A 16,797-nucleotide genomic window follows, 5' to 3' on the forward strand; every position below is an offset into this window, starting at 1 on the left:
CACGCATTTGATCTACGCCTTCTCGGTCATCAGCCCTTCCAATGAGCTGTCGACATACGAATGGAACGATGATGTTCTGTACAGGTCTTTCAATCAACTCAAGAACAGGTCTGTTATGTCTTGTCAGCAGATCACGATTCTTGTGTCGCGTTTTCACTCACACAACCTGTTGAACGTCTTTGCGTGAGAATGTCATTACGTTTGCGATTGTTTCGAAAGCGGGGGAAGAGTTTACTTGCGGTAATGATAAGCTTGTGGACGGAATTTGAAAAGTCAGAGTCATGGAGGGCAGAGTGAAAGCAAATGTTCAAAACACAACCTGTTCAGGTTCAAACAGTTGACAGGCATTGTAATTTTCTCATTAAATTATGGCTGTGTAAATAAGTACCTATGGGTAAAATAAATTCTGTGAACCAGACGGGCAAGATTCCAATATTTTTACCCTTCTGCCGATAATATATTCACATGTTTATAATCGCAAAAATATTTGATTATATTTGTCACACAGCAACCCCAAGCTGAAGACTCTGCTGGCTGTTGGTGGATGGAACTTTGGAAGTACTCAGTAAGTCAAAAAAAAAGGAGCTTAACAAAATAATGGTGACGGTACTGGTAGTAAAACTGCTAAGACGAAGTACTGGTTTTCATCATAACAGATTCACCATCATGGTCTCCACTCCGGCCAACCGCCAAACATTCATCCAGTCATCAATTCGATTCTTGCGACAGTATGACTTTGACGGTTTGGACCTGGACTGGGAGTACCCCGGCGCTCGAGGAAGCCCACCTCAGGACAAAATGAGGTTCACGGTGCTATGCCAGGTCAGCTGCTAGAACAGGGGTGGGCAAACTACGGCCCGGGGGCCACATCCGGCCCGCCAAGTGTTTCAATATGGCCCGCCTGTTTTTTCCAAAGTATTTCATTTAAACTCAACACATAACCTGGCATCGTGGGGTGGGCAAACTACGGCCCGGGGGCCACATCCGGCTCGCCAAGTGTTTCAATATGGCCCGCCTGTTTTTTCCAAAGTATTTCATTTAAACCCAACACATAACCTGGCATCGTGGCTTGGGACAACTTTTTGATGGTTGAGGTAGCTGCTTTATCAATTTCGTTATTTGATGTGGTCTGTTGTTTACAAAATACTCCTGGAAAAAGGAGCACAAGCACAATAATAGTAATAATAATAATAATAATAATAATAATAATGTTGTCAATAATGCTAATAATACTACTATTATATTAATATTGTTGTTAATAATAATATAATAATGGTAGTAATATTATTAACAAAATAATAATAATACTATAATAACATTACTATAACTAATAAAAATAATAATTCTAATAAAAACAACAATAATAATAATACATTTATAACACACTTTACATCAAATAAATGATTTCAAAGTGCACATATAGCAGATTGCATGACACTTTTACATGTAAAATATAGGTGTAAAAATGGACTGTTACGTGTAAAATACTACATAATCCCCCCCCCATCAATTTTGTTAAATTAATGCGGCCCGCGAGTCAAAAAGTTTGCCCACCCCTGTGCTAGAACATGAAACGAATGTGCATTTTCCAAATTACACAAAACAGATTTTGTAATTGTGTATAACTACAGGAATTCCTCGCCGCTTTTGAGGAAGAAGCTGCACGGACCAGTCGGCCACGCCTTTTGCTCACGGCTGCCGTGGCGGCTGGCAAAGGAAACATTGACAACGGTTATGAGATTGCAAAAGTGTCAAAGTGAGTTCAATGAGGGGGAAAAAAAATGTTAATGATGGCTTTTTGTGTTCCTTTGGTAGCATTAAAATGTTCTGTGGTGTCAAATAGGTTGTTGGATTTTATGAATATCATGACGTACGATTTCCATGGAGCATGGGACCCCTTTACCGGTCACAATAGCCCCCTGTATCGCTCTTCTTTCGATGAAGGGGACAACATCTACTACAATGTGGTGAGTACATTGTATACAGTATATCCCATTTAGAGTTTAATGAGATGCCCAATAAATGTTTCTCCCTTCCCACTTTTAAAAGGACTTTGCGATGAAATACTGGCGAGACCAAGGCGCTCCCATGGATAAGCTCAATGTCGGTTTTGCAACATACGGGCGCACATTTCGTACAACGTCAGCAGCTAATGGTGTTGGAGCGTCTGCCAACGGGCCGGCCTCAGCTGGGACGTACACTCGTGAAGCTGGGTTTTGGTCCTACTATGAGGTTGGTCAACACGGTTTATTGTGCACCATTTTTTATATATTCTTCGGCTTCTTCCATCTAATTTTCGCCAGTTTACTCCTTCTCCATTTCGTAAGCAATTCAAACAAATCTAACATAAAATAAAAATGTTCAGTTCACTTGTGATGAGTGTGCTACCCATTCAGACTTTTCTAAATCTTCCCAAATTTAGTAAAATTTCATCTTTTCTGTGAACATTTGCCTTTGGTAAGTAAATAATTAATACATAATACAGTAAACCTCGGATATATCGGATTCAATTGTTCCCACTGGTTTTGTCCGATATGAGCGAAATCCGTTATATGCGTATACCGGAAAATGTCAGTTTTACGCATATATCGAATTTATATCCGGTATATGCGTAAATCGGATTTTATCCGTTATAAAAAGGCACTTCCTTGACTATGTTTCCAATGTACCTGGACGCGCAGGCAACGCTGCAAATGACGTCGTATAGCGGCCTGTCACGAGGGGAATTTAATTCCATTTACTGGAAATGCATTGGAACGGGACTGGAGATTTTGTCCGAAATAGGCGAAATCCGTTATAAAAAATCCGATATATGCAATGAATTTTTATTGGAAATGCATTACAGAAAAATTGGTTCTTTTTTATCTGTCCATTGTGAGCGAATTTCCGATATATCCGAGTCCGATATATCCGAGGTTTACTGTAATAATAATACAATTTAAATGGCACCATCTGATGGTGAAAAATCATTTGGGAGTTTCCATTATTATCACACTGTTGCTTCTACAGCATGGCATGGCATAGGTGGTAAAAGCAGTTGCCTGTTCAAATCAAATATTTGCCTTTGTTATGTCACGTAAAATTATATTACAGATGGATGTCACGCCAATTACCGCCACCTGTCTATCAATTAGGGGCAATGGTTAAACTGAGAAGACAGTAACCACCTTTTGCACAAAAGCATTTCAAGGTTGCTGCCAAATATTCCAACATTTAGTGTAATTTCATATTTTGGGCAATTTAATTTTCATGGTGATGCTACTACAGTGAAATGGCATGTTTCCCAACACAAAGGTTGGTGGTTCAATTCCTGGGTAGGCATTCATCATGTTGTATAAAATCTTATTACATCAGATTCAGCAGTAATTCAACTTTTCAGCATATTTCCACTGCATTTCAGTCCAGCTTCAGCTTTCAAACATGTTCATTCTACGTGTTACGTCCCAAAAAGGTGTCTAGGGCAAGGTGGGACGTAACAAAAGTGTACAAAGAAAATGAAAGGGAAAGGTAGCACACTAGTAGCTCAAAGGAAAATCAAGTATTTAATTCCAGTGTAACAGGAAACAAGCCCCACAAAAACTGGGGACGGAACAAAAGCAATCCTCAAAACCTGAATACAAAATAGCTGAACACACAGTAACCGGCACAGGCACTTGGTCAACCACACAGCAATGTTTTTAAAGAGCAGCACCGCTTGCTGTCTGCCTCCTATATAAGCCAACTCCACCTGATTGGTAATCAGGCACACCTGGGATGCACCTTCAGGTGTGTTACCACTCAGCAGGGGAGGGCGGAGGGGCACATTAAAACAACACACACATTAAAATGTAAAATAAAATAACTAACACAGTTGCACCATAAGTCTGTGAAGTTTTACCACAAAACACGCTTTTATAGTTTTACTATTCTAGTTTCCCATGCATAAAGCAATTCTAAATGCACATAAACAACAAATGAAAGGGATAAATGAACAATTAAGGTCACTTTTATCTTTATTGAAGGTGTGACAATAACACTGTGTGGGAATGAGATCAACCTAGACACCACCTTCTTGTTTTGACATAAGTTATTATTTGAATTCAATAGTGTTTATCAGCATTTTATCAAAATACTTTGCAAATGTATTTGGCTGCATTTTGGGTTATTTTGCAAAAGAAGAACAGCAGAGACTTTCAAATTATTATTATTTTTTTTTGCAAATTATGAAGGTGGTTTCTTTGTTGATCTCAGACGCTCACTGCCTCTCACTGAGGCTCACTGTCACCACCAGCGTTAACTGTAGCTGGATTGGTTTGTTGGTAGACTTCTGACTCATTAGACTTCATGATGTTAATCCTAGAGATTAAGACACACCTAACCAGCAACTCTCAGAACATTATAACATTGTTTCCTTTCATTATTACAGATTTGCACATTCCTCAATGGAGGAAGTCTGCATTGGATCGATGAGCAGAAGGTGCCCTACGCCATAAAAGGCAACGAATGGGTTGGGTTTGACAACAGACAGAGCTATGAAATCAAGGTAAGAAGTAGTCTACTTTCATTACTATTGAAGTTTATATACCCGGGTTGTGGGAACATGGGTCAGACTGATGTCAGTATAACTGACTTATTAATTTTTTACTGGTCAGTCTTTGTGTTGGTTTCCTTGGATGTTGTCATTAAATGTAAACAAAAACAACTATGAAACTATATACAGTGTACTCCAAACTGCTATTTTAACGTGCATGATGTCCACAGGCAAAGTACCTAAAAGAAAATCATTTTGGAGGGGCTTTTATCTGGGCTCTGGATCTGGATGATTTTGCTGGACAGTTCTGCGGGCAAGGAAACTACCCACTCATCAGTTACCTGCGCTCTCTTCTGGGTTCAGGTCAGGTGTTTGTAATAACTAAAGCAATCAATTTAACACATCGATGAGCCCCTAATTAATCCGGTCCACTATCTACTTCATCATGTTAGATATCCCAGCACCAACTCCGGAAACAACAAACCCAACGGAGTCCACGATGACGCCAACCGCCACTTCCCCACCAACCACCACTTCTCATCCAGCTGCCACTTCCAAACCAATCACCACTTCCCCAACAACCACCACTTCCCATCCAGCTGCCACTTCCACACCAACCACCGCAACTTCCTCAGCAACCATCACGACTGTCGCTCCTGGTAGCACATTCTGTGAAGGAAAGCTTGATGACCTTTATGTGAATGGTGATGACCAAAACTCCTTTTACCAGTGTTTCCAGGGTCGCACTTTCCTCCAGAAGTGCCCCAGTAACCTTGTTTTTAGAAAACAATGTAATTGCTGTGATTGGCCATAATACATACGGTACATACAGTATGATGACAATGTCTTCCTCAAACAATACAGCATGTTTTCACTCTGATTTATATAAGGAGAATTCAACACTGCACAGTCCAAAGGTTACATTATATCATATATATCATACATAAATATATACACACCAACCATACTTATCCTCACTGTCATTAAAGCCCGACTACCTGTTAGATCATTTTGAAGCTTGTTTGTCCTCATTTGGCTTTTATAATAAAGGTGTATTCTATTGTTTACCATCCAGAGTCATGCAATCAACACACCCGGTGTCGAGTAATAAACTCAATCACCCTACAATTAACACATCCACCCTAAGTATTGCTATAAACACACTCGCCCTATAATTAACACATCCACCCTAAGTATTGCTATAAACACACTCGCCCTATAATTAACACATCCACCCTAAGTATTGCAATAAACACACTCACCCTCTAATCAAGTCACGCTAATAACACATACCCCTTGGTAAAAATGCCATTTGGCAAAGCATAGTACTGTACATTACAGCTGTCAACTCTTCCAGATTCTATGGAAGACTTATGGAAATTGACCCTGCCTTCCGACATTCTCACAAAAAACCTCCCAGATTGTGATGTTTTTGTGTGAATAAAAAATATATGTTTGTCAATGAAATAGTGAAAAGAAGAATACAAGTGTGGAAAGAGAGAATGTGACCCGTTGACAACTAACAACTAAAAACAACGATTAATATAAAGTTGGTTGTTAAAATCTGGCTGTAGGCTATATTTTTTTACTGTTCATTTTTTATCAAGTAGAATGAGGAAGAGATACCGATAATATACCATCAAAGTTTCTCCTATTTGACGATGTAGAGCAGAAATGCTGGTGGAAAACAAGCAAGATGCTTGGATTAGCCTGCTGCTGTGTTTAATGGAACTGTGACATGTCCCATTAGGTGGCGAACGTGGTGCGCAGTCCAGTCCTGCGCATTTAAAGGCAATGAGAGGCGCTCATTTGATTGGTTAATATTACAGGGGCGTGGGTGCGCCTGACTGCGCTGCTCATGAAAATTGGTGCGCCGTGCCTGCACCTGGTCTAAGCAATCAAAGCACAATAATACAACATTCTAACAACATTTATGGGACAGAGAAGTGGAAAAAGCATAATCCCTTTAAAAAAGTACTAAACTCCAAACTGATTGATTAGCTAAAAGATACAACAAAACAATAAGCTATCAGGTGTCAGCACGTCAGGTGTGGTGAGGCCGAGCGTCACTTGCAATGATGAAGATTAAAAAAAATAATAATAACATACATCCACACATTTTCTATGCCACATAATCCTCATTAGGGCCGCAGGGATTCAACCCATGTGCTATCATTTGCACAGAGGAAAATCCAGCATTTAACTATTTAAATAAAATGGTAATACCTGCTGGAGATACACAAATGGTTTTCAATTAATAAAAACATAAAAAGTGTCTAAAATCAATCTGATTTTTTTTTTTAAAACCAAAGTGAATTAGTGATTTTAAAAAAAAAATGTTTTTAAAAACTCAATGTCAGCGCCCTCACCAGCCATGAACTTCATGGCTCAATACAGTAAGATAATTGTTGTGTGTTAAGATCAGAACATATTTTTTAAATGACATAATTAGCATCTAATTAAAGTAGTACATTTTGTTTGTTTGGGACAAATAAGGTGACAATTTATGACTCACAGCTGCCTTGTTGACGCCTTCATGCTGAACATACAGTATCTTTTATTCGTGAGTGTATATATTACATAAGAGAAAATGTTTTGGAAGTGCAGTCTGTGTGGCACAGCAGACAACTATCATGGTATTCTTTAAAAGTGTGTATTATATGGGATTAATACAAAGGCAGTGGAGGAAAACAGTCACAAATCCCATAGTTTTTGCATGTTTATGTTCACCCGTGGGCGGCACGGCGGTCGAGTGGTTAGCGCGCAGACCTCGGCTATCTCTGTGTGGAGTTTGCATGTGCATGCGTGGGTTTTCTCCGGGTACTTCGGTTTCCTCCCACATTCACAAAAACATGCTAGGTTAATTGGCGACTCCAAATTGTCCATAGGTATGAATGTGAGTGTGAATGGTTGTTTGTCTATATGTGCTGGCGACCAGTCCAGGGTGTACCCCTCCTCTCGCTGGAATAGGCTCCAGCACCCACTGCGACCCTCGTGAGGAAAAGCAGTAGAAAATGAATGAATGAATGAATATTCACCCGTCCCACTTTATTTGTTGGTCCTTGAACGTGTGTTAACTTTCTTTTTAGCACTGAACAGATATACCACTGAAGTGTATCTTTTCACCTCATATTTGGTACCAAATGCTGATGTGGGAATGCACAAAAGTAAGAATCAATGTTTTTATTGGGTGCTTTTGTAAGGATAAAGAAAGCCACCCATGAAAATGTTTTGAATGTTAAGTGAATAATAGTTGCGCTAGTAAATATGTACTTTTCTCCCAAAACCTACACAAACATAAAAAAATTGATGTAATAGCATTATTTCACCACAAGGGGAATTGTCTCAACAATTGCGCATCACCAGCATAGAAGACCATATCCCATGTTGGACCCGAAAAAGTGTGACAAAATGCTAAAAGTCTAATGATTTCATGTGTACCAGACTTATCATCACAAACATCAAACAGCTATGCAATATACTCTTCAGGCCTGTAATGGTGGATGATGGGTTGGTATTCATACATGTTTGCATACCGGTGGTTTCATAGACAACATTGGGATTCCGGGCCTCTGTTCCAGGTAATTAGCTTACAATGACAAGAATGCTGAGCCACCTTAAATGGTGATATACAGTATCCAGCGAACCGCCACGCCCTGTTAACCAGTATAAATGTATGGAACACCACTCATCACCATTCACTCAGCACAGAGAAGCAATTAAAGGTTTATCTTGGTTGGTAAGTAAAATGACAATATGGGTTTATTTGTTTATTATGCATTGAAATATTTTTTTTTCTTGTACTTCACTTCGAATTTTAAAGCTGACATAATAAAACTGTAAATATGGCCAAGGTCAAGACGTCTTTGAATTTGGATTCTTGATTAATATTGGCCCTGATGAGTTTAGAGTCATTTGAAGTTCTAATAAAGCAAAACCAACAAGAACATATTGGTGGTGGTTTACACACACACACACACACACACATATATATATATATATATACAGTAATGGTTTTTGTATGCTTGTAATCGTTCCAGATGGTCTTTGGTACCAGATTAAATCTTTAACCACTATCCTCCACCAAAGTAAGTAAAAAACCATTTCACTTTTTGTAAAATTTTACCCATTTTTTGAAAAAACTCCATCCAAATTTAGACTGGTCCTCAATACTTGAGCAGAAAAAAATACTCATTTTGGATTGTACATGTTGGAAGTCATGATTTTTTTTTTATCTTTACAGCAACAACATGCAGGGGCTGATTCTTCTTGCAGGTAAGGGGTAGAAATGATTTGGTTGGAAGGTTCATAGAAAATATAATCAAATGGAAACATTTCTGATGAAGTATGTCATTTGAAGGTCTCAGTGTGGTCGCTGCTGGGTTTGGTAAGTTCACGTCTTGGAATAATTAGTAGATAGATACAATGAGCGAGTAAACGTACTGTCGTTATCTTGCTCAAATTTCACTCATTCTACAAACTAATCTAACTTTTTTTTTAAATTCTTCCTTATGCTGCTTGTTTATTTTTTTCTTTCTTGTTTTAGTCTTTAGCTTGTATATTTTTTATTTAAATATACATGGGTCTATAAAAGAAGTGTTGCTCTATTTAGTTCTTAACTACAGTACTTAAACGCCTTATTTTTCCTCAGGTCCGATCTTTCGCAAAAAACTGGTGTGTCACTATGACAGCTTGTCAGAAGATACGCCAGGGAAAACACATCTCGGAATTTCACAAATCGACCCCCATCTGTGTACTCATCTGATCTATAGTTATGTCGGTATCGACGACACAGGGAGCCTCGACATTATCCCTACTGACATACCAAAATTCCAAGCTTTCAATGCACTAAAGGAAAGGTCAGAGCACGACACATGCACATTTTTGCTAAGAACGTTGTTGTTATTGGCTTGACGTATGTAAATGTACTGTATGTGTCAACAGCTATCCACAGCTTCAAACCTTTCTGGAGGTCAATCTGATGCTGGACATCCCTGCGTAAGTTTAAAATAATATATATTTTATTAGGCGCGGCATGGCGGTCAAGTGGTTAGCGCGCAGAGACCAGGCTAGGAGACCAGGGTTCAATTCCACCCTTGGCCAACTCTGTGTGGAGTTTGCATGTTCTCCCCATGGGTTTTCTACGGGTACTCCAATTTCCTCCCACATTCCAAAAAAGTTAATTGGCGACTCCAAATTGTCCATAGGTATGAATGTGAGTGTGAATGGTTGTTTGTCTATATGTGCCCTGTGATTGGCTGGCGACCAGTCCAGGGTGTACCCCGCCTCTCGCCCGAAGACAGCTGGGATAGGCTCCAGCACCCCCGCAAACCTCATGAGGAAAAGCGGTAGAAAATGAATGAATGAATATTTTATTAGATCATATATATTTGAATGGGGCGGCACGGCGGTCGAGTGGTTAGCGCTCAGACCTCACAGCTAGGAGGACCATGGTTCGATTCCACCCTCGGCCATCTCTGTGTGGAGTTTTCATGTTCTCCCCGTGCATGCGTGGGTTTTCTCCGGGTACTCCGGTTTCCTCCCACATTCCAAAAAACATGCTAGGTTAATTGGCGACTCCAAATTGTCCATAGGTATGAATGTGAGTGTGAATGGTTGTTTGTCTATATGTGCCCTGTGATTGGCTGGCGACCAGTCCAGGGTGTACCCCGCCTCTCACCCCAAGACAGCTGGGATAGGCTCCAGCACCCCCGCGACCCTCGTGAGGAAAAAGCGGTAGAAAATGAATGAATTAATATATTTGAATGTGTAAGGTAACTTGGAGAAAAGACAACACTAAGCATCACTACTGAGTTGTATGACTTATGACAAATGGTAACATCATGCATTACCCTTTAATATAAAATGTGTGCAGCTCATTTTGTTTGTAAAGAACACTTGTTTTTTTCCCCCCCCTACATTTATTAGACTCCTGACCACGATAACCACACCACAAGGGAGACGAATTTTCATTGACTCTACAGCCAATATCTTGCAAACATATCAGTTTGATGGGCTAAACATCTTCTGGATGAATAGAAAGAACTACCAGGCAGTTAACCCGCACCTGTTCTCAGAGCTCATTGAGGTACAGTATGTGTATTTAGTTTTTTCATTTTTCCATCTTAAGAACATAGCCCGACTCCGTCCATCGCTTACATTCTCTGCCGCTGAATCCCTGATCCATTCATTCACCACGACCAGAATCGACTACTGCAACAGTATTCTCTACGGTACACCTTCCAAAACCCTCAATAAACTACAATATATTCAGAACTCCGCTGCCCGCCTCCTCACCTCCACCTGCTCCCGTGAACACAATACCCCTGTCCTCAAAAACTCTTTGCCCCATTCACTGAGTGCTTGCCCTGACCTTCCTAGTTTCAAAAAACAACTAAAAACCTACCTCTTTAAATCTGTTTTTAATGTCTAACTTTTTATATCTGACTACTGTGCCCCCGCCCCGCTTTTACTCTTGTTTTAACTGTGATTAACTGTATTAATCAATGAATGTTGTATTTTAATGTATCTTTTACTCTGTTTACTTGCTTTTATTCAATTCCATTCTTCTGTAAAGTGGCTTTGAGTATTTTGAAAAGTGCTAAACAAATAAAATGTATTATTATTATTATTATTATTAGCCCTGTGATTGGCCGGCGACCAGTCCAGGGTGTACCCTCCCTCTCGCCCATAGACAACTGGGATAGGCTCCAGCATCCCTTGCGACCCTCATGAGGAAAAAGCCGTAGAAAATGAATGAATGAATGAGTTATTATTATTATTATTATTATTATTATTATTATTATTATTATTATTATTATTATTATTATTATTATTATTATTATTATTATTATTATTATTATTATTATTACCCTGCCTCTCGCCCAAAGACAGCTGGGATAGGCTCCAGCACCCCCGCAACCCTCGTGAGAAAAAAGCGTTAGAAAATGAATGAATGAATTATTATTATTATTAAAATACATATTATTGTAAATGTTGATCCAAGACTTCACTATGCATTTTTTTATTCTATAGGAACTATCCGCCACGGGTATACACCTCACTGCGAGTGTCTCTGCTGAGGAATCAGTCATAGATGACAGTTATGAGTTCCAAGCGATTGCCGAGTAAGCACAAATGTCATTTCTAAATGATTTGTACAATTTGCCGTTTCCATGTTTTGATCAGCAATAACTTCTCTGTTTTAACAGTAAAGTAGACTTCTTCAATGTGGTGACGGCAGGCATTGACATCAACTTTGTGTCTGATCCCAGCGACACATTGTTTCAGAAAACGGTCAGTTACGACCAGCTCCTGCAACTATATGCTGTATCTATTGCTAATTAGTGCCCTGAGCACCAATTAGGCCGCTGTTGTTATGCAAAGTTTTGCCCATATTTTAGAAATCTGCAATGGAATACTTGGTCAGCAAGGGAGCACCAAAGAGGAAGCTTATTGTGGGAATTGCGGCATTTGGCCGAGCCTTTGCCCTGACACCTAAGCCCGATGGTTCTGGTTTAGGACCAGATAAAACTGCACCGCTGCTAGGCTACTTTAGTGATACACCAGGTCGCTGGGCCTATTCTGAGGTAAGAGACGAGATCAGCGCAGCTTTGGTTATAATGATTTAAAATGCATTAAGACAAAATGTATCGTTCTTACAGTTGTGTCATCACACATCTGCGACTAAAGACAAGATTGCCAATGCCTGGGTGGGCTATGAAAGCATGGCAACCATAGCTGAAAAGGTAGGCCACCTCAGCCAAACACAAACACATAAAACAAAGCTACTATTATTATCCTAATGTGGAGACCAGTGAGGAGAACAGCCTTTATTCATTCATTCATTTTCTACCGCTTTTCCTCACGAGGGTCGTGGGGGGTGCTGGAGCCTATCCCAGCTGTCTTCGGGTGTAAGGCGGGGTACACCCTAGACTGGTCGCCAGCCAATCACAGGGCACATATAGACAAACAACCATTCACACTCACATTCATACCTATGGACAATTTGGAGTGGCCAATTAACCTAGCATGTTTTTGGAATGCGGGAGGAAACCGGAGTACCCGGAGAAAACCCACGCATGCACGGGGAGAACATGCAAACTCCACACAGAGATGCCCGAGGGTGGAATTGAACCCTTCTCTCCTAGCTGTGAGGTCTGCGCGCTAACCCCTAGACCACCGTGCCGCCAAGAGAACAGCCTTTAATTGAATGTAAAATATCTACCTACTGGGCTGCACGGCGGTCGAGTGGTTAGCACGCAGACCTCACAGCTCGGAGACCAGGGGTCAATTCCACCCTCGGCCATCTCTGTGTGGAGTTTGCATGTTCTCCTCGTGCATGCGTGGGTTTTCTCCGGGTACTCCGGTTTCCTCCCACATTCCAAAAACATGCTAGGTTAATTGGCGACTCCAAATTGGCCATATAGGTATGAATGTGAGTGTGAATGGTTGTTTGTCTATGTGTGCCCTGTGATTGGCTGGCCACAAGTCCAGGGTGTACCCCGCCTCTGGCCCGAAGACAGCTGGAATAGACTCCAGCACCCCCCGCGACCCTCGTGAGGATAAGCGGTAGAAAATGAATGAATGAATATCTACCTACCTGTTATCAGCTCATCTATGTTTACATTATTTTGCCAATCATTCAGCAGTTAAGATTTTTCTCTCTGTGCCGTACAGGCAAAGTATATCCGGGAGCAGGACTTTGAAGGAGCCTTTGTCATGTCAATCAACCTGGATGACTTCAGTGGGAAGCACTGCCATCAGGGCAATTATCCCGTCATCCAAAAGCTGCATGAGAAGTTGAACGCCTGAATTTTGAAAGATGAATGAATTCATGATTAAAAAATACATTCTTGCTTCTGCTGTTATGAAAAATACAACAAAAAATACAACATTTTGGTGGCTAAAGGGAAAATTAATGAATGACTTTCTCTTTGGTGATGGAATGGGTAAGGGTCATGTTCTGTACTGTAAACATTTATGACAGTTTTGATTGGCTCCAATATAGTTATTTGAGGTATAATTAGATGATTATATAATGATACAGGTGTTGTTCACATGGAGACCATCAAAGCAGTGATACGCATCACACTGTATTTCATTGATAGTTGTTTGGGGATTGTGGGTAACCTCCCAAAAAAAATAATAAAAATGTGTCAATCATTGACACTGAAATTCAACAAAGATCGTCTCCTGTTGTATTACAAAAACGACTTATCAATTAGCAAACCTAATGACCCCTTTGTGGTCAATATTATACCAATTATACCCATACTTGTTATTATATGGTTCTCAGGTTATGCCTTTCGGGCTTTCGCCATTTTGTGGTTACATATGAAACCCCATAAATGATTTAATTACATAATTTTGGTCTGGAAACACGGGATTAACTTGTTTCAACACCTGCAGCACATAAATACTTGGTGCACGTTATTTACATGAGGGCTGGGTTCCATACAGAAAAAGACAGTAGTTGTGTCCAATTTAAGGGACTCCAGTCAACAACTGTCAGAATTTTGGAGGCTCGTCCGGCAGCTGTGGTTGTAGCCTTGTGAATTTAGACAGAATTTCCGGCACATGTCACATGTTGTCACGATGAGATGATATCTGTTACCCAGGATCATAAAAGCAGCATATAAAAACATAACTAAAATGAAAGGGAATGTTGGGTGGTGCTCTTTTCTCATGGCGTATAATGGTTGTTTGTTTATATGTGCCCTGCGATTGGCTAGCCACCAGTCCAAGAAGCACTCCGCGGAAGTCAGCTGGGATAGGCTCCAGCATACACCCGCGAGCCTAGTGAGAATAAACGGCATAGAAGATGGATGGATGGCGGACACCCTCTGTGGGACACACATCCCAGTGGGCCTTACGCCCCGCCCTTGCAGCCACATTAGGTTAGGGTCCACCTTGCCCCCCCCCCCCCCCCACGTTACAATTGTAAAGTTCATCAATACAAAGTGAGAAATTAACAATATTGTACCCATTTGTAGAAAATTCCAAATTACTTAATAAATTCCCACTGAATTAAATCCCATAGAGAACGCTTACCCTCACTTGGCTCGTGGGGATGCTGGAGCCTATCCCAGGTGTCTTTGGGCGAGAGAGGCGGGGTACACCCTGGACTGGTCCCCAGCCAATCACACGTCACAACCAGCTCCTGCAACTATAATCATTCATACCTATGGACAAAGTGGAGTAAGTTTTTGGAATGTTGGAGAAAACCGGAGTACCTGGAAAAGCAAAGAACATGCAAACTTCACACAGAGATGCCCGACCGGGGAATTGAACCCGGGTCTCCTAGCTGTGTGACCTAACCACACCTAACAACTCATTCTAAACAGACAGGTAAGACCAAGACCGGTTGGCTCATATAAATGTAATCACTGTAATCATTGCAGGAACATATGGCAAACAAAGACGTTTTGGAACAATCATTCACAAAATGATGTTAAAATTAACAATTTTATTGATTGCAAGACTACAGTTGTTATTTATATGTAGACTGGAAGGCCACATTTGTAAAGTATCGTACATTAAAGTGATAAAAAGACGACTACAAGACAGAAAGACATTTTTTAGATTGTCATAATAGTAATCCAACCCCTCTAAGAGCGCATGGAATAGATCATATAGCAGACATCATACGGGAAAAAAATGGATTAAAGATTTTAAACAACGTGAGAACTTTTGGATTTATAAACTTACCCACAAGACACCTAGGGTTGGATGAGGACATTGATTGCCGTTTTCTTACGTTTGATTAACACTGCCATCTGGTGGTGTTATGCCCACATAGGTGTGCTTTGCACTATGACACGCACTCTTCCTTAATAATAACAAAGTGAGTAAAATATGATCAAAATATACACTTTTTCTTTATCTTCCTGTTTATTTATACTCACACATTCTAAAGCTCGACCAGTCCAGCGTGTACCCCGTCTCTCGCCCGAAGACAGCTGGGATAGGCTCCAGCATACTCGTGTCCCTAGCGAGGATAAGCGGCATAGAAAGTGGATGGATGGCATTACAAAGTTGTTGTTGTCGTGTTCGGATTGTCCCCGGAGGCGTCTTGTGTTCATGTAACGAAAATGAGGAAGTGCCGTTCCCAGGATGAAAGGCCTAGACATAATTAAACATAATTAAATACATTAGTTACCTCTGTTTATGTGTTATTTTTGCACAGTTCTAACAGAGGACTAATCAAGATAATCATGCGTCTTCTCTGATCTGTCAAACATGTTTGTTTGTTTTTTTTAAACCAGCTCCGCCATGAGTGGCTGCCTTTCAAGTATCTGCCAATAACACATCTACCACAGGCTTTATTCAGTAGAATTTAGTTTTGAGATGAAGTACAAGCTGAGTGATACTGTGTTATTATAACATTCGATGCACAATCACTGGAGCTTTTTAAATCCTGATTGAAATCTCACTTTTATGGTCTGGCTTTTAACACAGGTTAACCTGGGCATTGAAAGCTAAATGTCCTCCGATAAACAAATATGATATTTTCTTTCATTTTAGTGATTTTTTTCTGTAAAACATAGAAATACAAACATAGTATCAACATACACATTATATACAACAATTCCATCCCATAGATAACAAAAGGTAATGAGTATATGGACAGATAGCGCAGCAGTTACCTAGCATGACCTAACTAGCATCACAATTAGCATACTTCACGAAAAAATACTGCCATCTAAAACATAATATTTCGTAATCCTAATAATTTAAACATACAACCGTACATAAAAAATAGACCACAATTGTAAATAAATGTACATTTGTTTGGACAGATATAACAAAAAAAACTCCTAAGAGGCTAATTTAAGAGCTGATATCAAGCAATTTCCATGGTTTATCTTGATAACCAAAATCACATAAGTACGTCAATATGTGTAGCATTATGAGTTATTTTTGTTATTTTAAGTAGCTTTAGTTAGCTTAAGGTACCTTTTGTTGTGTCAGGCAGCTGCTTTACAAACAATTAGTGCAGCTTTGCACCAGCTGCTAATGGTGCATTTGAGGGAGCCGACTGTAGGACTTTTGCCTTTCCAAAGTACGATTTGTTTATTTATGAAACTGGTTTTAATTCTAAACGTTTTTAAACGATTGTGTAACCATGTGAGAGTTAGTGTGCGTGACAGTTTGTTGATGTTCGCTTTTTTTGAAGTGCTGTTATTTGTGTATTCGTTTCCTGCTTTGACCTGTTCCATTTTTCTGCTTTTCTATTTTTTCCCCACACCTGTTTCTGATTTCAATTACGTCAATTTAGTCCGAGT

General features: G+C 40.0%; 2 protein-coding genes and 1 long non-coding RNA gene across 3 annotated transcripts in view; 2 read left to right on the forward strand and 1 right to left on the reverse strand.

Annotated features, from left to right (window-relative positions):
* The window catches only part of LOC131104195 (acidic mammalian chitinase-like), a 9,451-nt gene extending 3,873 nt beyond the window's left edge, over positions 1–5,578 (forward strand). Inside the window, exons 4-12 of the mRNA XM_058051127.1 lie at positions 1–108; positions 509–565; positions 657–822; positions 1,632–1,756; positions 1,844–1,967; positions 2,050–2,232; positions 4,406–4,522; positions 4,741–4,873; positions 4,963–5,578. The exon at positions 1–108 is cut by the window's left edge and continues 97 nt beyond it. Of these exons, the coding sequence (XP_057907110.1) occupies positions 1–108; positions 509–565; positions 657–822; positions 1,632–1,756; positions 1,844–1,967; positions 2,050–2,232; positions 4,406–4,522; positions 4,741–4,873; positions 4,963–5,324 (1,375 nt within the window). The 3' untranslated portion in view covers positions 5,325–5,578. The remainder of the gene's footprint in view (positions 109–508; positions 566–656; positions 823–1,631; positions 1,757–1,843; positions 1,968–2,049; positions 2,233–4,405; positions 4,523–4,740; positions 4,874–4,962) is intronic.
* Positions 5,579–8,760: 3,182 nt separating this feature from the next.
* On the forward strand, positions 8,761–13,324 carry LOC131104735 (acidic mammalian chitinase-like). The gene is made up of 9 exons (XM_058052233.1): positions 8,761–8,785; positions 9,162–9,369; positions 9,455–9,508; positions 10,439–10,598; positions 11,546–11,637; positions 11,722–11,806; positions 11,914–12,099; positions 12,175–12,258; positions 13,190–13,324. The coding sequence occupies exons 1-9, from the start codon at positions 8,761–8,763 to the stop codon at positions 13,322–13,324; spliced, it is 1,029 nt and encodes a 342-aa protein (XP_057908216.1).
* A 1,884-nt stretch (positions 13,325–15,208) lies between these two features.
* On the reverse strand, positions 15,209–16,503 carry LOC131104866 (uncharacterized). Its single transcript, XR_009119840.1, has 3 exons — positions 16,469–16,503; positions 15,418–15,634; positions 15,209–15,341 (listed from the first exon to the last, which is right to left on the reverse strand). It is a non-coding gene; the product is annotated as an uncharacterized LOC131104866 (long non-coding RNA).
* Between the last annotated feature and the right edge of the window lie 294 nt (positions 16,504–16,797).

The sequence above is a fragment of the Doryrhamphus excisus genome, chromosome 16 (assembly GCF_030265055.1).
Source record: "Doryrhamphus excisus isolate RoL2022-K1 chromosome 16, RoL_Dexc_1.0, whole genome shotgun sequence".
NCBI lineage: Eukaryota > Metazoa > Chordata > Actinopteri > Syngnathiformes > Syngnathidae > Doryrhamphus > Doryrhamphus excisus.

What these genes read in the sequence shown, in the direction of transcription:
- LOC131104735 (XM_058052233.1), top strand. Translation starts at nt 8,761, where the DNA reads ATGCAGGGGCTGATTCTTCTTGCAG. An exon ending in TTCAATGCACTAAAGGAAAG is followed by an intron (nt 9,370 to 9,454) that starts GTCAGAGCACGA and finishes ATGTGTCAACAG; the next exon opens with CTATCCACAGCTTCAAACCT. An exon ending in GTCGCTGGGCCTATTCTGAG is followed by an intron (nt 12,100 to 12,174) that starts GTAAGAGACGAG and finishes TCGTTCTTACAG; the next exon opens with TTGTGTCATCACACATCTGC.